Source organism: Clupea harengus, chromosome 6 (genome assembly GCF_900700415.2).
Source record: "Clupea harengus chromosome 6, Ch_v2.0.2, whole genome shotgun sequence".
Lineage (NCBI taxonomy): Eukaryota > Metazoa > Chordata > Actinopteri > Clupeiformes > Clupeidae > Clupea > Clupea harengus.
Window position 1 is genome coordinate 5,863,986 of NC_045157.1, and position 19,461 is coordinate 5,883,446.

General features: G+C 42.1%; 3 protein-coding genes across 3 annotated transcripts; all 3 read left to right on the forward strand.

The window, feature by feature from the left end:
• Window positions 1–897: 897 nt before the first annotated feature.
• On the forward strand, window positions 898–4,098 carry LOC105893541 (glutathione S-transferase P-like). Its single transcript, XM_031568662.1, has 7 exons — window positions 898–970; window positions 2,334–2,366; window positions 2,574–2,680; window positions 3,193–3,280; window positions 3,366–3,469; window positions 3,585–3,686; window positions 3,825–4,098. Coding segments are annotated over exons 1-7 (624 nt in total). The 5' UTR covers window positions 898–969; the 3' UTR covers window positions 4,014–4,098.
• A 736-nt stretch (window positions 4,099–4,834) lies between these two features.
• LOC105893620 (glutathione S-transferase P-like) lies at window positions 4,835–8,686 on the forward strand. Its single transcript, XM_012820064.3, has 7 exons — window positions 4,835–4,960; window positions 5,680–5,715; window positions 6,553–6,659; window positions 7,247–7,334; window positions 7,513–7,616; window positions 8,097–8,198; window positions 8,305–8,686. Coding segments are annotated over exons 1-7 (627 nt in total). The 5' UTR covers window positions 4,835–4,959; the 3' UTR covers window positions 8,494–8,686.
• Window positions 8,687–11,416: 2,730 nt separating this feature from the next.
• On the forward strand, window positions 11,417–18,613 carry fnta (farnesyltransferase, CAAX box, alpha). The gene is made up of 9 exons (XM_012820096.2): window positions 11,417–11,635; window positions 12,058–12,143; window positions 12,292–12,406; window positions 12,517–12,621; window positions 13,123–13,249; window positions 13,483–13,631; window positions 14,561–14,623; window positions 14,991–15,168; window positions 17,863–18,613. The coding sequence occupies exons 1-9, from the start codon at window positions 11,505–11,507 to the stop codon at window positions 18,025–18,027; spliced, it is 1,119 nt and encodes a 372-aa protein (XP_012675550.1). The 5' UTR covers window positions 11,417–11,504; the 3' UTR covers window positions 18,028–18,613.
• The last annotated feature ends 848 nt before the right edge of the window (window positions 18,614–19,461 follow it).

Consider the following 19,461-nt stretch of genomic DNA (forward strand, 5'->3'; position numbering starts at 1 on the left):
AATTCCACAATCAACAGTCAAAAGGCCACATGTGTTGATCTGAGGTTTATTGTAGTCATTAAGCCACAAAAAGGAGATGGTCCATGGATTAGCTCGATCTCTTGTGTTTGGCTGTTCTCCAAGGCCAATCAGAACTAACCCCATTCTCTAACTTCTCTCTCTCTCTCTCTGTGTGTGTGTGTGTGTGTGTGTGTGTGTGTTTTTGGCCCCCTTTCTTACCCTGGGATCCTGTGGAGGATCAATTAATCTTGTCTCCATCCCGGCTATCTCCCTCTAAGCAGTCATCTGTTTGGTATTCCATTTGTCAGCCATTTTGAGTGAGGCTTTTCATACTTATGAATTAATCCATGTTCATCAACTAACAAAAAATATCCAACAAAAGGTCTCTGGTTACGAGGACAATCTTCTCTATACATTACAGAAATGTATAAACATTTATAGTGTAGAATTAACAAGACATAATGTTAGGGGAGGGAGTGGGTGTGTCAAAGGTCAAAGGGGAGGTCTAACTTTGTCCAAGTCCTATGGCCAGGTAGGGCCAAGATGTCAAGACAGCTCACTCAGTGCAGTATATCAGTGTGTAGGACACTGTCCCCATGCAACCCCCTGCATGGCTCAGCAAGTAATGTGGGGCATAGTGTGTGTGTGTGTGTGTGTGTGTGTGTGTGTGTGTGTGTGTGTGTGTGTGAGGTGTGTCAAGAAACAGCTCAAGCAGGTTCACTGATACACATCCATTCTATTCAGTCATATGAATTAATGCGCAGTAAAAGAGGCGTCGCTGCTTTGCTTTGTATGTGGGATTTATATTCTAAACACTTAGCAAGGTGCCAAGTCATGATGACTGTTCAAACAAGACAGCATACATATAACCCAGACTGAGCCCATATGAGGCAGAGGAACGCCAGCCTGCAAGATATTCCTGTGTTCTCACTCATCGCCTTTATTTTTTAAACCAAAGAGGGATTACAAAGTAAGTGATCACTGCATGACTACTTCATCTTCTATACAGTATGCCTATCTGTATTCAAAATACATGTCTAATAGCTAACATTCAAATTGAGTAATTGTTTTGTAATGTCACATTGTAGGAGTGAGGGTGTGGTCAATGTAGTTACATTCTCCGTCTTGGTACATGGGTTGAATTCGCTATGTAAAAAGAAAACTCTTTAAAGCAACACTATGCAACAATTTGACACTTTTTATGGTATGTTTTTATAGGCAACTAGTTTTGGTACCATCCTCAAATTCGTTTTGATAGCATATGGTCATGTGAAGGACAGATAAACACCTGTGTCTTTCCCACTAGCCATCCAGGATATGCACTATGTAGTTCTGTGTTCCGGGCTGGAAAAACCCTGCAAAAATGGAAGAAAAGCTTTCACAGCATGACATTGCCAGCTATACTGCCAAAAGACACCAGTTAGTGTGTTGGCAAGCTTCTATTTGAGCCAACTGGGCTGTTGATGGTGTTGGCAAGGTTTTTGCATGTTTTTTTAGGTAGTTAGCTTGCTAGTTTTGGAACAGAACTACTTATTGCTGCTTTAAACTTTGCTGTTGAAGACAAATGTCACTGGTGTATGGGTACAAAGAATGCATATGACGGTGCCTACAACAACAACAGTGCTTTAGCAACTAAGAAAACAAAACTAACAAACGTTACCCAGTTTTTAGGAAGTAGTTCGCTACTAAAGATGATGATTCAATGGTATAGTAATACCGATTAAGCCACTGTAAATATAAATTGCACTAAAACGCTGTGTTTCTGCCATTGTCATAATGTGAGGGACCGGACAGTCACCCCACGTTATTTTTAGGGATGTGGCGACTGGACTTGGTGTAGTTGGGAAAAACACAGGGCAAGAGATAGTAGCTTCTTATAAAAATATATATCTATTTATTTGCAACGGGGGGACTATGTCAACCCCATACATGTGCCAACAAACAAACATCATAATACAGACAGTACCCACAGTAACCCAAGTAACCTGTATCCGGGGCACCTGCTTGGCCGATTTAGGCCCAAATACCGGCACCATTTTTGGGCCCAAGCTAGGCCCCACACTATATGCAGACACTAGGCACGAAACTAATTGCCACGGTGAGGAGGGAGATTTCACCGTCTCACAGTCATGCTTTAAACTATTGCTAAATAAGTAATGTACTTGCCGTTTTGACGGTAACACCAACATCAGGTGCATTCCATGGCCGCCAAACATTATTACTGCTGTGTTGTATCTCAGCAGCCGTTTTGCACCAAGCACTTCTCAGCTTTTGCTATTTTATTATAGAAAAATGATAATGATTATGATGGATTAAATGTCTTGTGTTCGCAGTGGCTTTTGTACTGACATACTTCAGTTTGAGAGGTGAGCATATTATATTTATCGAACAGATAAAAAGAGTGTGTGTGTTGCGTGCAAGCGTGTGTGTGGGTGTGTGTGTTGCGTGCGAGCGTGCGAGCTTGCGTTTGTGTGTGTGTGTGTGTGTGTGTTGCGTGCTAGTGTGCGTGTGTTGTGTTTGTGAGTTCATACATACAGATAGAATGATGAGAAAAACGAAACCTCTTGTCACAGGTCGCGCTGAACCGATCCGGCTGATGTTGAAAGATCAGGGGAAGGAATGGACAGAGATTACTGTCACCATGGAGATGTGGAGCAAAGGCGACCTGAGGGAAAGTTGTGTGAGTTATTTAGAGTGCCACAAGATAACTCGATAACATTTTATATAGGGATACCAATTCTTTATCTGTGTCAAAAAATAGTATTTATATACTATTTTGTACCAATTTTGTACAGTACAAGTCTACGTAGTACTTGCCTTGTGCATCTTCATGACAATGATTATATTTTGGAGTTTCTTCAATAGAATGACTGATGTCTGTGCACTGTTTAAGCAAACAGGCTTTGGTAGTCAGAGAAACTAGAATCACAGACTCAAGCACGAGCCCAAGAGATCGAGATCAGTGCATACTACATGTTAATGAGATCCACTGGGGAATCAATGTTCACTTCTGGAAAAGCAATATCAGCGGCAAAGCAGATCAACAACACTATTAGCCAGGGTTTTAATATCTTAATAAGAATTAAACTCTGATGTGAGTCACATTACTAATGAGGTAATCTGTTATTTTGTCTGTGACTGTTTTATTTATTTATTTATTTTTTACATTTTTATTTTTTATTTTTTTTTAAGTTGTTTGGCCAGGTGCCCAAATTTCAAGATGGAGACCTCACTCTGTATCAGACCAATGCCATCCGTAGACATCTGGCTCGAAAGTTTGGTATGTACAGTGTGTGGACAGTGAAAGTAGTATTTGTATAATTTCTCAAGGATGGATTTGATTAAAATGCTTTGTTGATTTTTAGGAGTGTATGGAAAAGATGACAAGGAGGCCTCCCTAATTGATATGATGGATGACTCCCTACAAGATCTCCTGACCAAATACGTTAAACTGATCTATCAGACCTATGTAAGTGGTGAAGTTGTGACAGTAAGGTTAGTAGGAGGTTTGACGTAGACTTCATGCAATTAACATAAACTGTGTGTGTGTGTGTGTGTGTGTGTGTGTGTGTGTGTGTGTGTAGGACACAGAAAAAGAGAACTACATCAAAGAGCTACCACGCGACCTGGCTGTGTATGAGAAAATCCTGGCATGTAACAAAGGAGGTTTCCTTGTTGGAAAACAGGTAACCACCATATCGATTGAACATTACAGTGGCACATCGATAGAAAAGTCCTCACCCTGTCGTCCGGAAAACTACAGCCTCCATCTCAATGTTTGCATCTAATATGGGCACATTCTTATCACGACTCTCTTGTGCCAGATCTCCTTTGCAGACTATCTCCTGTTGGTCCTGCTGCTAAACCACCAGGTCCTAAGCCCCACTGCTCTGGATAATTTCCCAGCCCTTCGGGCCTACAGAGATAAACTGAGTGCTCGTCCCAACATTAAGGCCTACATGGAGAGTGATGCTTTCAGAAACAGACCCATCAGCGGCAATGGAAAGCAATGAACCTGAGCTTTGATAAGAAACAGCAAGCACTGAAGCAATTATTGTTGTCAACATTTTTTTGTACGTGAACAATACAATAAAACTACACCAAAGTCTTTCATGTGTGTGTGTTGTGGTCTGGAAGTCTAATCCTTTATAAGTGCACACAGCTAGGGTAGGCTATAGCCTAATATTGCTGTGTTTATGGCCAGTCTTCTGTGACTGCAGCAGTATGGTTTGTATGGCAATAGAATGCCTATTTGAAAGAACGTTAAAGTAGCAATAAGTAGTGCTGTTCCAAAACTAGCATGCTAACTACCTAAAAGGCATGCAAAAACCTTGCAAACACCACCAACAGCCCAGTTGACACTGATAGAAGCTTGCCAACACACCAGGTGTTCCAGCAAGGAAGCACAGAACTAAATTGTGCATATTCTGGATGGCTAGTGGGAAAGACACAGGTGTTTATCTGTCCTTCACATGACCATATGCTATCAAAATGAATTTGAGGATGGTACCAAAACTGGTTGCCTATAAAACCATACCTCAAAAATTGCCAATTGTTGCATAGTGTTACTTTAATTTAGGCGGATTCTGCATCGTCTATTATTAGACACAAAATCAGTCTATTTGCATTATAAAATAACAAAAGATAAAGATGTTTCTTACTATAGAACCAGTGACAGAATAGCCTACATGTATATCAGACCAGTATTGCTATAAATACTATTGCCACAACTTCAAATAATGTGGGGGAAATAAATAACGTGTGGATATCCATAAACAGTAGGCTACTGCCTCCATTCAAACTAACTAGAGCTCGACTTCCACGTCAGTGTGACTCATCAAAAACAGACGGGGGCGTATAAATACGCAACTCCCACACAACGCTCCACTTCACGTTACTCAGCGGCAGACCTTAGTAGTGACTCTTGGAAAAGCCGATCAAGTCCCTGCACCACTCAACAGTAAGTAACTAGCATGAATGTATGCATTTATTAGTGTTTGCACAAGGTAGTGCTAAGCTATTAAAATGTAATGATCTCACTGGAGTATAGCTCGTTAACCTCTATCAAAATCTGCGAGGGGGTAGACATTATCGCTTACTTCTATCCAAAGGTCATACTGAATGAATCGTTGGTGGACATACCTTAAAGCTACTTTGACACTCTAAAACAAACTGAGCACTACCGATAGCATAGAGAATTGTTACATGAATGTGCTTGTCCACATGTACATGCAATCCTTTGTTAGAAGGGAGCTAAACTTACATGGAACTCTACGACTTCACTTATGGTTTTGTTTGCTCTTACAATGTGCAAAATCTGCTACCTACATGTTAAGCGGTATGCAAATAGAAAAATGCGGTATGCAAATAGCAATATTAAAGTAACCTAGCAAATATAAGCGCGTAACAGCTGTCTGCAAACACTTCGCCAATGGCGTATTCGGGAAGGCTTGTTGGCGAGTTGCCAAATTGTATAACTTCACCCGGACATATTTGCTAAAAAGTTATCATCCGTGATCTCGGCTGCAGGTCAGACACTGCTACGAAAATAAACTAAAGATGGACTTACAGACATGGGGTGTGGAATAAACATAGTATTATTGGGCTAGCACTACATACATTTGCATGTGCACTGTAATATATGTACACTAACAGATATTCTCTCGCTCTCTTGCACAGTGCCTCCTTACACCATCACCTACTTTGCCGTGCGAGGTAGGTGGAATTCTTGAAGTTTCCAATCACATGACTGACGCATGCGCTGTGTCACCCCTGTGGACTCCCGAGGGGAGAATTACAATAGCCACTAACTAACAATAGAGAAGATGCAGTTTCTTCTGTTATTTTATCATATAATGATACGAAATATGAATCCTGAGCTCTCCTATGTGCAAGAATTAAAATGCTACAACCCTCCAGAACTGAAGGAAATGAAGACATTCTTGAATCTCCAACCTTTGACCTAGATTTTTATGGTCTATTGGCAATAAAAAAAGTAATTGTTGGATCCATGGTATGTGACCCAGATCTAGGGACAAAGGACTTGGACTGTTTTTTTTTTTTTTCTGACTCAGATTTTGTCAGACTATTGGTCTGGTGTGTGCATGTGTGTTTAGTTTCTGAAACCTTAGCAAGTATTAGCTTTATCATATAGCTCAGTCCGATGTGAAAATTCCCTTCCTATGATCCTGTCCTAATACCAATTGTAACTCATAGGGTCTTATTTTACGTTTTCTGTCTTATTTTGGGGTTGTGCTAAAGGATGGTGATTAGTTATTTCTGGTTATGGACATTTCACTGCAAGCTAAACTTGTATGGGTCACTGCTGTTATGCGGTTGAGTAAATGGTGACCAGAACTTTTATGTTTTTGTGTTTTGTGAACGTGTGCAACATTCTTACAATCGTCAAACATTGATATTTTAGGCACACAACTCATGAGGATGTAATACTGCGGCAACCTAACTGCCTTTGGCATCCACCTGTGTTTGTTGACTTGCTGTACTGTATCCAGGGCATGCCAGTAGCTGATGTGTTGTGTTGTGTTGTCACAGGGCGATGCGGGGCCATGAGGCTCATGCTGTCAGACCAGGGGCAGGAGTGGAAGGAAGTGACGGTGCCCTTTGAGGAGTGGACGAAGGGAGACCTGAAGGCCACTTGTGTGAGTGGAATCTCTTGGCCAATCAAATGACACCCCCCTCGTAGAAATTTGAGTGTATTGGATTAGAATGGCGGTCTATGCCTATAATATTAATAATAATTAAATATTATTTGTACAGGGGCAGGATTAAAGTACCACTGCTTTAGATGTTTTGACACTGCTGTGGCTGTTTGGCAGCGTAAGATGCCTATGAAACATATTGATTACTGGTTCACTAATTATCCATTTAATATGAAATGGGGACATATATTTGACTAAGTATAATACAATCCTATTACATATTTGAAATTTTAATATGGGTCAGGAACATTTTTGTCAAGGTTGGTCTGGGTGATGGATGAGTCTGGTGATCCTCTTCCATTGGTCTGAATGCACTTGACTAAGGGCTTTTGTGTTCCTTCTGTTTTATTTTTATTGGCCTATAAATAACATCACTATCAATGCCACTGCCATGTAATTCTGTCATGGAAGCTGTAGTGCTCTGTCCAAAAGCCTATAGCTTTGGTCTTGTTGTTCTATAGTTTACAATTTCTTGACTCAAGAATGTATTTTGCATCAGTTGTCAATTCAAACCCCACATCTTGCAGGTTTTTGGCCAGCTGCCAAAGGTCCAAGATGGAGACCTGGTGTTGGTCCAGTCCAATGCCATACTGAGACACTTGGGCCGTAACCATGGTAAGTCAGTACACAATCCATGGTTAGACACCGCACTTTGCCTTTGCTAAATCCACAGTACACACTCTGTCATCTAATGCTACTTGTATGCTGTCTGTTATCCATTGTTTATGACTCATTGTTGAGAAGTAGTCAGGTGATCAGTAATTGATTAATTTCTTTTCCTATGTGTTCCCAGATGCGTATGGTAGTAACAACAAAGAAGCTTCCCAAATTGACATGATGAATGATGGTGTAGAAGACCTCCGTCTTAAATACGGCAAGCTTATCTACCAGGAATACGTAAGTTATGCTAGTTTTGCCAATAATTTATTGTGCCCGTACTACAGATTTGTCCCGGAATGTTATTGCTAATTACAAAGCACAATGGGAAGGTGCTTTGTGGTCAGGTAAAAGAGCCAATAATTTCCCTGTTTCCAAAAAGTTTTGACAAAAACTGAATAACGGATTTGGATGTGAACAACAGATATGAGGGTTGATGAGACCTTGCCCTTTTTTTAGGCAATTGGAAAAATGTCTCACAGCATCATGTTGATTTTCCCAATGAACATAAATGTCACTCTCCACCAACTTCCTATATAGCCAACTGTGACCTCTTTTTTTTATAGTACTGTGAGTACAGAAAAACAATACACCTTGTGAGCTTAGTCACAGCGAATTGGGCTGGTTGAGACGGACAGATTAACAATCTTTAAGTGCTTCATGTAGAAAATTAAGAAATGAAGACCTTATTTTATTTTTCATGTTTTATCTATTCCCCAGGATACCGGAAAGGATCAGTACATCAAGGACCTCTCTGGTCATCTTTCAAAGTTTGAAGCTGTTTTGGCCAAAAACAAGTCTGGCTTCTTGGTTGGAAGCAAGGTACAGTAGATCATGGATGTAAATTATATGCATTATGCAAATAATAGGGTTGTTTCTAATATTAATTATTGTGTGTGTGTGTGTGTGTGTGTGTTCCCTTTTGCAGGTGTCTTTTGCAGACTACAGTTTGCTTGAAGTTCTGCTCAACCATCAGGTGTTGTGCCCCACCTGTTTGGACGCGCTCCCAGCCTTGAAGGCGTTTGTAGCGATGATGTCAGCCCGTCCAAAACTCAAGGCTTTCCTAGACTCTGATGACTTCAAGAAACTGCCCATCAATGGCAATGGGAAACAGTAGTACTGTAGGTCTACTGATGACCGGGGTACTAACCCTACCCATCCTCACATTGGCACTTAGTGGACTTGTTTTTTTTGGGTCCTCTTTTTGTAGAGAATTGCTAACCGTTGTTTGATAACTCTTTGTACACTTGCAATACAATGTACTTACTATTGTGAATTAATAAACAAGCTAAATGTGAATTGAAAAAGAATTTGCATCCGTGGCATTCGCTGGTTTGTCTTGTCCTCGTCAGTTCATAGAGAAAAATAAACTTGCACATAAATAACCCACATCATGGATGCTCTTTGATCAGTATAAACCACATGAAAACACCATGTGATCATCATATGATTGGTCTTTGGTGACCCAAAAGGATGTCTCTAGATCTACAAGATTAGCATTCCACAGAGTTGAACAAAGTTGCCCTGAAGAGCACAATTTTCACACGCTGCATTGTGTTGTATGTCGCATGGTGTTTTGCTCTAGGATATTGGCCTCAGTATTTATCCAACACTGCCTTGACACTGGGCCCTCCTGAAGAAGGGCAATATGGAGATGCCAAACAAATGTCCAATGTGGTGGAAAATAAAAGGCATCTGTGAGGGTTTAAAGAAAAAAATCATTTATTGAAGTAGGAGTTTCACATAACATATGTTAAAATATGCTAAATTCCTTGTGCTACTAGTTGGGGACCAATCCTTTCACTGTCACATGCAAGTACTCATAACCAGCAACCTAACCAATATAACTGCCTAACCATAGATACAACAACAAAACACAACTGTCTGGAGATAGCTGCAACACGTGCAGTATGTACCTGGGATCCGTACCCGGCCTTCCTTCATAGTACAACATGCCCTGTCTGTAGCCCACAAGTGATAAACACAGCCACATGACTTCCCAACCGTAGAAGCTGAGCAGAACGATACATCAACAACAAAGCTGCAGTCATGAGCATTTAACTGGGGTTTTCAAGGAGGCACTTTCCTTACTCAGTGTTTTGTAGAATTAGTCACGCGGTCTGGCTGAGTCATCTTCCACCCCTGCTCTTGCTGACCCCATGGGTATTCTGTTGTTTTTTCCTTCTGTAGCCTAGTTGGCTGCATCTACTTGGCTGTATCAGCTTGAGTATTAGCATGACAGCCCTGAGAATATAAATGCTTTAAAAACAGTATGCCCAACATAGTATACTCCACTAACTGCATTGTACTTTGTGTTCGTTAAAGATCATTTAGCACATACCTGCCAACATTTGAGTAGCAAAATCCGGGAGATTTCGGCGGCGGGAGGGGCGGGGCCGGGGGGGCTAATATTGGTTTTGAGGGATGTTGTGCATATAAGTGTTTATAGACAACGTATTTATTATTTATTATGTAGTCTTCAGTATATAAATAAATGCACAATAACTGTATTAACAAAAAAATATCTTTGTATTTATTATTATGTATGTGCAATGAACATAGTGACAATAGTGTTGAACAATAGATCAACATTATTATTAGACCAACTAACTATTGCAATAACTTATTATCAATTCATGAAATTTTCTAATACAACAAAACAATTCAAGAATAAATAATTAAATTAAAGTAAATTAAATAATTCATAAAAAACATCACATAAACAGTTAATGTAACTTGCACAGGTCTTAAAACTACTGTTTTGTAGTGTTGTATATGTAGGTGGCTGACTTGGCTGCCCTAAGTGTCTTTTTAGATGGGGTGTACTTTAAAGCAGGCTTAGTAAAGTTAATTTAGCAAGATAAGAGAGTGCACAAAGTGCGGTTATTCAAACTAGTTCTATTTTCTGTAACAATTTTTTTTTACCATACTGAAAGTCCTCTCTGAGGAGGCATTACTATGTGGAATGCAAAGCAATGCCTAGCCAGCTGACTGAAGCGCTCATCTTTCCCTACAAGGCCCCAGAGTCTGTCCACTCTCTGTTCCTGAGGTAACTCCTTGCTGTCTGCAACCTGGTAGTCAGTCAGTTCCTCTCTCAGCTTATCAGTATCAAGTCTCAGTTGAGGAAACAAGCACCCTAGCCTTGTCACCACTCAGTATGAACAAATTTGCAAACATCGTATTAGTAGGGTTACTTAAAAAATGCTGAATGTACTTAATTCTTATACAAATCTTTGCTCAGTTAGGTGACTTAAAAGCAATAGCCTGCGCAGAAAGATCAACTGCGCAATATAGAATGTAGGTTTGCCAGATTGACAAATTGGTTGAAAATGGTGTATTTATTGTGTACACACTATATGAGTAGGAATACGTTGATCCGTCAAGGTTGACGGATCCCCATTCAAAGTGAATGATAGGTGGCTCACTTGCAAATCCTCTCAGACGTATTTTTCAGTTACAATAATGGGGTTTTTACATTGTACAGTGTCTATTTCTCGGTAACTTTCTAAAAATATAAGCAAAAGAAAGTCAAACAAACAACTTTTAGGTACAAATACGACCATCAACGGAGTTTGGTCCGCCATCTATTTTTTTTTTTTGGCTTTGCGCTCTTGAGACGTGACCATAAACGTGAACTGATTGGCTAGAGCCTGTGTTGTCGTCTTTGCATTAAAGCAATTTGATTGGCTGACGCTTGCGTTGCCTCTCATGATTGCGTTTCATACATGATCTGGCAACTTTAGAACATTGACACACATTTTGATTTGATTATTAATAAAATGCATTTGTACCTCGTAAAATACGGGAGATTACCGGGAGAAATGACAAAACGGGAGGGCGGCGGGAGATGGATCAGAAAACGGGAGAAACCCGGGAAAAACGGGAGAGTTGGCAGCTCAGATTTAGCATGCTACATGGTTGCTGAACTGGTAGACCAAGGTGCCAGCAACACCATGCTCTGTGGTTCCATTGTAAAATATTGTAGTGTAATTCACTCACCACCAGGAGGCGCGAGAGAGAGCGACCTTACCGGAATTTACGTAGAATACACAGTGTAGTCATTCCGCCTAACAACACACGCTGGTTATCTGGCTAGCTCGTAAGGGAAATACACGAGTCACTTTCAAAATGTCTGGTCTGGAGGAAATTTCACCTCCCGCTTTGGACAGCCAAGAAGAAGACGGAAAATTGGAGAGTATGGATGGAGAATCAGAGATAGACTATGATGAGCCCCTAAGAGGAAGATATGTGTTTTACAGGTAACTATGCTAACGTTAGCTAACTGATCAGCTTACTCACCCACCAAGTTAGGGTATCATAGCTAGCTTGATTAGCTAATGGACGTTAGGAAGTTCGATAGGCTCGATAACCCTAAGTAGTAAACCAGACGTTTGCTAGCTAATAGCCGACTTAACATGCATTGTAGATACAAACGTGTCTTGACTTATTTGTTGTGGGTGTAGTGTTATAAGCTAACTGTTACAGCGTGTAACGGTAGCTAACACGACGAGATAATTGGTGCTACTACTGTTGTGATTATAGCTAGCTATAGTCAGTTATTTAGCCAGCTATTCGTTTGGGGACAAACCTTACACCCTAGTACAATGACGCACATTACCAAGTAAGTTACAATGTTACTGAATCCCGTCACTGTCATTTGTGGTGGTGATTTGTTTTGCAGGGATCGGAAAGAATGGGCTGATTTGGAGCCGGTTCCCCAAGACGATGGGCCTAATCCTGTTGTGAAAATTGCTTATTCTGACAGATGTAAGTAAAGTGCGTTTTAAGTAAGTTATGGTGTTTTGAGTCGCCCGTAATTCCATTTTTAACACGTTTACAGACATCCATTCAGAGCTACGGACAGTCCTGATTTTCTTTCCTAACGTAATCTGTCACCCACTTATTCTACCTGTAGTCACAGATGTGTATGACTACTTCCGTGCACTCCTGAAGAACGACGAGAAGAGTGAAAGGGCGTTTGCACTGACAGGCGAGGCCATTGATCTGAATGCGGCCAACTACACCGTATGGTAAGAATAAAACGTAGTTTTCTCGAATGTGTCATTGTCTGCTTCAAAGTCACAATACCATGCTTGGCAAACGTTGGGAAATGTGTCATATATGTGAAAATCCTCTACAGGCACTACCGGAGAGTTTTAATACAGGCTTTGGAAAAGGACCTGCGAGAGGAGATGAACTACATTACAAATATAATAGAGGATCAACCAAAAAACTACCAAGTATGGTGAGCATCACTGCTCCCTATTCTGTCAACCTGTTTTTATCGTTCATCACGTTAATGATTTGAACTCCACTTTTGTAAACCTTCTGTGAGACTTTATTGTGCTGTCTTTAACCCTAACAGTAAACACACACACACACACACACATATATGTATATGTATATACAGTATATAGTATATTTTATCAGACCAAGATAAAATGATGTATGCTCTCCAAACAGTACATCTGACAATGACAGCAGGTCAGATTCGAACCCGTGTCCCTGTGGGCGTTCAAGCCCGTATATGGTCGGGGCTACTGCTTGCGCCACAGTGCCCCCCAGGTGGAACAGTTCTTGTTTTTAATTTTAAAAAGCACAAACCACATTCTAGTGATGCATGTTGTCATCACACCTTTGTATAACCACGGCTGTCAACTATTGAAGGACAGAGCCATAAATGCAGCATAATGATGGATTCTCTTTTTGACAGCCTTCTCATTGACATTGTCTTTATTGTCTTCAGGCACCACCGACGCATGGTTGTGGAGTGGCTGAAAGATCCCTCTGAAGAGCTGGAGTTCATAGCTGACATTCTCAGTCAGGATAGTAAAAACTACCACGCCTGGCAACACAGACAGTGGGTCATCCAGGTAGAACCTCTTCACCACCTGTCTGACATAAAGCATAGGAAAGCAGCTAAATTCATTATTATGTTCATATTAAATTCATATCATGCTGTTCTTATTCTTTTGGAGTGTCTCTTAATCTTTCTGGATCTCTCTGTGTGTCTGTGTGTCTGTGTGTGTGTGTGTGTGTGTGTGTGTGTGTGTGTGTGTGTGTGTGTGTGTGTGTGTGTGGTGTGTATGTGTCCGTATAACCCCAGGAGTATAAGCTATGGGACGGAGAGCTGGAGTATGTGGCGCAGCTGCTGGAGGAGGACGTGAGGAACAACTCAGCATGGAACCAGAGGCACTTCGTCATCTCCCACACCACGGGCTACTCGGACGCCGCCATTCTCGACAGAGAAGTACAGTGAGTGTCTGCTCAGAGACTCCCGGTCCTCACCTACACGGGCTAACCCTCACCTACACTGGCTAACCCTCACCTACACAGGCTAACTCTCACGCTACACTGGCTAACTCTCACGCTACACTGGCTAACCCTCACCTACACTGGCTAACCCTCACCTACACTGGCTAACTCTCACGCTACACTAGCTAACTCTCACGCTACACTGGCTAACCCTCACCTACACCAGCTAACCCTCACGCTACACTGGCTAACTCTCACGCTACACTGGCTAACTCTCACGCTACACTGGCTAACCCTCACCTACACTGGCTAACCCTTACGCTACACACCCTTGTGCTAGTCGCATGCCGCCATTCTCAACAGAGAGTTGAAGCGAGCGGCTGCTCAGACGCTCACCAACTTCACCTACACAGACTCTCACTCACACTTGAATACAGCTAAGGGCAGATTGTAGTTCTAGTCAGTCATAAAACGTATACCTCTGGTACTCAGATTTGACGTATGGAAACGCATATGAAGCCATGCTTTACCCCTGGTCTCATGTTTACTTGCACATGTATAAAATGCCCTGCAGTGGATCGCCTGGTTGAACATGCGACTAGTGATGACAAGGAGATGCCCAGTAATACAAAGACAGGCAAGACAGAATCCCATGCAGTGCATTTACAGATACAGAATCCCATGCAGTGCATTTACAGATACAGTTTCCTTTGGGAAGAGATCCTTCATGGCTCTGTTCTCTCCTTGTGGACGCTTTTATAAGTGACTATAGGGTAACTCTAGATTGCACCCTGCATAATAATACAGATTGATTTGCATTAACTACTGCACGTGCCTTCATCTGTTTGTCATCAAAAGTCAATTCTATATACTTGTATCTGTATGATTGCAAATGTCTTATTTTCTTGTCTTGACTTCTTGTCTCCTAGATACACTCTCATACAGATTAAGAAAGCTCCACACAATGAAAGTGCTTGGAACTATCTGAAAGGGTATGTTTCTTTGTCACCAGTGTGCTAATGCCAACTGAAAAGAATGATGTTCATCTCTCAATTAAACAGTTGGTTGTAATGCTTGCCTGTGGCCAGCAGGGGTCGACGTCTATCCACTTCAGTATGTGTCATTCAGGATGTTGCTTCTGTTACATCCAGACATTATTTACACTTAGTTGAGAGAACCTGGTACTAATTGTTGATTTTACCAAAGTCTTCAGGATTCAACATTTAGTACTTTTATTCCATCATCGTATTTATAATGTTTTTTAAGCATCATCAACTTTTTTTTAGGCATCATTTTAAGCATCCTCAAGATTTGCTAATGCTAACGGTGTCGTTCCTGTGTCCCTTCTTGTGGATGCAGCATTCTGCAGGACAGGGGTCTGGGCTCTCACCCGGGCCTGCTGGACCAGGTGCAGGAGCTGAAGGAGACGCACTGCTCGCCCTACCTCATCGGCTTTCTGGTGGACATGTACGAGGACGTCCTGGAGAGTGCCAGCGGCGAGCAGGGCCAAGAGCAGATTCTGGGCAAGGCCCTGGAGGTATGAGTACAACCCCCATACACACATCCACTTACTATAGACTTGCGCATACACATTTACTTACCACACACACACACACACACACACACACACACACACACACACACACACACACACACACACACACACAGACACACACACACACACACAGACACACACACACACAGACAGACACACACACACACACAGACACAGGAACAGACCCTGGGCAAGTCCCTGGAGGTCAGAATACAGCACTCACACACTTAATCACACACTTTCACTTACTACACAACTACACTGTTTGTACAACTGGGTTAGTTCATGTGTTGTGTATGCATTCTAAGATGCTTTTGCATTTTCCCCCATCATTCTTGTGCTAATTGGTGTGTTGATATAGGTAGGTGTTGATCACACACATATCCATTTTTTTTTTCTTAATTTGTCACATCTTAAAGCCCAAAAGGAATGACTGTAGATGATTAAAAGGAATAAAGTATTGTTCAGTCAAAGTTGCTATGGGTGATGTTAGAAATTCTCCCTAACGTCATCCAAGCTTAGGCACTGTAGGAATCCACCTGCTCCTTGTGCATTTCCGAAACATGAAATTACGTTTCTGTGAAAGGTTCCTGATTGGTCAGTACAGTTAAACCATCATAGAATCTTGGTTTCTGTGAAAGGTTCCTGATTGGTCAGTAGTACAGTTAAACCATCATAGAATCTTGGTTTCTGTGAAAGGTTCCTGATTGGCCAGTACAGTTCAACCATCATAGAATCTTGGTTGCTGAATATTGAACCCTAGAGACAATTTTGTTTTCTCTGAGAGCATCTTTTTTTCTCTGTGGATTATTTGGATGTGGTCTCAGCCTAGTTTGAATGTTTGATTAATAAAAAAGTGGCTCTGCCGTGTGTTGTGAAACTTCAAATGGAGGCTTTGTTCAGGGTTGTTATGTAGATTGGTAGTCTTATAGCAACAGTAACTTCTAGCTTCAATAATCATTGCAGTCACATAGACACATCATTGACAAATGTTCAGCAAGATAGAAAAATATTGTGTTGCGTTCAAAACTCAAGGGCAATTTAGCAGAAAGTCTTTCAGAATAAAACATGAATGAAACAACAGATGCCAAAACAAGATTCATGAAGGAAGCTGAGAAAAAGTTGGAAGGTTGGATCAGAGGTATCTGCAAAGAGTCTGAATATCTCTCTCCCTATTCCACAGTCATAGTAATCCTGGAAAAGTCATGGAGTTTTAAAATCCCATTTACCAGGCCTGGAAAAGTCATGAGAGTCCGTTTGGAAATGTGATGCTGTCGCATGTATGCAGGTCTAACGAAATTAATTCTGTTATTGTTCTCTTTCATGGCTACTGTTTCATTGTGTGGATGTCTACTGCCTGGTGCACTTTACACTTGAACTGAGATGGCCTAAATAGCCTGTTAGTAAAGGAATAGAAAAAGTTGTTGCTTCATTTTTAATTCCATAATTAGGCCCAACCTGTGAAGTAAAGTACGCAATTTAGGTTGTGAAGGGTCATTGAAATGTAATTTAAGGTCCTTGAACAGTCATGGAAAGGTTTTCAAATGATGCCAATGAAAATGGGTGGGAACTCTCTTTTGTTTCTCTCTTTCCCATTTCTCTCTATCTCACCTCTCTCTCTCTCTCTCTCTCTCTCCTCTCTAACCCCCCTTCTCTCTTTCTTCTCTCCTGCTCTGTCACCGATGCAGTCTCTCTCTCTCTCTCTCTCTCTCTCTCTCTCTCTCTCTCTCTCTCTCTCTCTCTTTCTCTCTGTTTCTCCCACACACTCTCTTTCTGTCATTCTCCCCTCTCCCTCTGGTTTGTCTTGCCATCCTTCTCTGTGTTTCGGCGAGCACTCCGATCCACCAATGGCGGTGCGTTTGACAGCTGAGTGGCAGCCCATGTGTCTCCGGTGTTGTCGGCAGCTAAATGCTCGGGCACGGTGCATGTGTTGGAGTTAATTAGGTTCTTTGGGAGCGGCTTTGTCTTCCTGAGTTTTGTCTGCGGGGGGAAGCAGGCCTTGTCTGGGCGTCTGATCTTCAGGGTCTGCTGTGATGCGGGCGGAAACAGACACTCTGATATGCACTTCAGCCTGGCAGCAGATCCGCTGGAAGATGCAGGAGGAGAGGAGAGGAGAGGAGAGGAGCTGTCAATCAGGGTGGTGTTACCCTGCTCATTTATTTTTCAATGAGTTTTCTCGCTCGTCTGTTTCATGGACGTTCTTTACTGGAGAGGAGGCTTGTAGAGGATAGAGATGTGTCTTTTTGTTTTCCTCCTTTTGAATAGAAAATCTCTGAGGATTTGGACACTTTCTAGATGGGTGTTTTCCAGCTGTTTATTCTTGCTTCAGAATTCAGTCACCTCTACAGTTGGATTTCAGCAAACAGAACATTTATTTCATTCCTGTTGAATGTATTTATTTACTGCCCACCCTGCTAAGCTACATATTTATGTTTTGGAAAATAGGGCGGGGCAATCCACCATATCATGTTCTCATCTTGTATTTGGAAATTCATAAGTTGGCATCATGTATTTATATCTCTCTTTCTCCCTCCCCGTCTCCACCGATCTCTCTTCCTCTACCCCCTCGCTCTTGCTCTCTCTCTCTCTCTCTCTCTCTGTCTCTCTGTCTTGCTCTCACTCTCTGTCTTGCTCTCACTCCATCTCTCTTTCTCTGTGATCACCCACCCCCCCCAGCTGTGTGAGCTCCTGGCCCAGGAGAAGGATACCATCAGGAAGGAGTACTGGAGATACGTGGCTCGCTCGCTCCAGTGCAAGTACGGCTCCGGAGAGACCAACACTCCCAACCCCCCCTCAGACCCCGCCACAGCAAAGCCCGAGCAGACCCCCAGCGATGCCTGATGGAGGGCACTTACCCAGCGCGTCAGTTAGTTGAGAGCATACTCATTCGAAAAACTACAAAAACCGGGGGGGGGGAAATGAAACCGAGAAGTTGCTGGAAAAGAGCCCGTGCACGCAAGGCAAAGCCATAGTTACTGCGCCTGGTGGCAGCCTGGCCAGGCACAGCACTCGCCAACTGAAGAGACAGTCGGCAACCTTCTAAACTCTGCGTAACCATGGTGTTTGTGAAGAGAAAATGATTTGAGGGATCCAAGCTGTATGTTTAGGTGTAGGTTGCAGTAGGCCATGTGTAGAAAGATGAAGAGAGTGTATTTTATTGATGGTTTAAAAAAAAGGGGGGGGGGTTTGGGGTAGCAAACATGTCCACTTCTGTTGTCCATAGGGTTGGTTCTTTGTCAACTTATGTGTAGAGTGTAGCTGTGTGTATGCTCCAGCTAGCACTGCGGATGAACTCTGCGTGTATTGACAGCACCAAGAGTCTTTTTTTTTGCCAAAACACTGCACTGTATTAATTAAGTCATCACTGCGCTAGATGATAACATCTTTTGTATGCTTGTAATTAATAATGGTCATCTTTATTTAAAAACAAGGTGTCCAAACGTGTCTCTTTGTATGAATGTGTCACGTCTGGGGGGGGGAAATGGGTTGTGTTGTGCAGTTGGATTCATTTCAGCTTTAACTTGGATGAAATCTCCCCTAGATCTGTAGCCGAATTAGCTGTTACCTAGCTACTGACTGAAGAAAAACCTACAGTGTGAATGTGGTAAGAACATACACATACGTGGCTGTAGAGGAGAATATGACTACATTCTGGTTTGCCCCAAAGCAAAATGGTTAATCATCTGCATCTAGCTTAATGGCTTTGAATGTAGAGACAATTTATATTGCTGGGGTGAGGAGCACCGTTTAAATCAGTCCTCGTGAGGCTTTCTATGGGATTCATTTTCTACTCGTTTAATGTGGCTGATACTGATGTGGCTTTGAAACCCACTGCTTACATTCAGCCTATAGGACCACACAGCCTAACTCAGGGGGGGTGTATTGTGCCCCCCCCCTTTGGCAATTCTAAAAGTGTCAGCCTTTATTTTCAAGGAGAAAAAAACAGCCAGGCACCCGATGATGATGCAGTCGTGTCAGCTCAGGCAGGTGATCATGTAATGTATTATTGCAAAGTAAATTGCTTTTGTTGAATGTGTATGCGTTTCAAAGAAGAGATGGTGAATGTTTGTGTGTACGCACTTGTCTTATGCGCTCTTGTTCGGCATCCTTTTGTCCGCTGCCGTTTCCCTCCAGCTGCGGCCAAGATGTCACATTCAATCACCGCCTACCTGTCTGCCTTAAGTGGATATTATTTGGGAAATGGCTAATCGGAGAAATTGGTACAGGGAGAATTGGTTGGGAGCGAGAGGCGGCACACACTGCCCCCTGAGCAAT

Bases quoted from the DNA above. Each gene is read 5' to 3' on its own strand.
- LOC105893541 (XM_031568662.1), top strand. The intron at 2,367-2,573 runs GTGAGCATATTA...CTCTTGTCACAG, and splicing joins GACATACTTCAGTTTGAGAG to GTCGCGCTGAACCGATCCGG. The intron at 3,281-3,365 runs GTATGTACAGTG...GTTGATTTTTAG, and splicing joins ACATCTGGCTCGAAAGTTTG to GAGTGTATGGAAAAGATGAC.
- LOC105893620 (XM_012820064.3), top strand. The intron at 6,660-7,246 runs GTGAGTGGAATC...CACATCTTGCAG, and splicing joins GAGACCTGAAGGCCACTTGT to GTTTTTGGCCAGCTGCCAAA. The intron at 7,617-8,096 runs GTAAGTTATGCT...TCTATTCCCCAG, and splicing joins AGCTTATCTACCAGGAATAC to GATACCGGAAAGGATCAGTA.
- fnta (XM_012820096.2), top strand. From the start codon at position 11,505: ATGTCTGGTCTGGAGGAAATTTCACCTCCCGCTTTGGACAGCCAAGAA. The intron at 12,407-12,516 runs GTAAGAATAAAA...AATCCTCTACAG, and splicing joins GCGGCCAACTACACCGTATG to GCACTACCGGAGAGTTTTAA. The intron at 13,632-14,560 runs GTGAGTGTCTGC...CTTGTCTCCTAG, and splicing joins ATTCTCGACAGAGAAGTACA to ATACACTCTCATACAGATTA.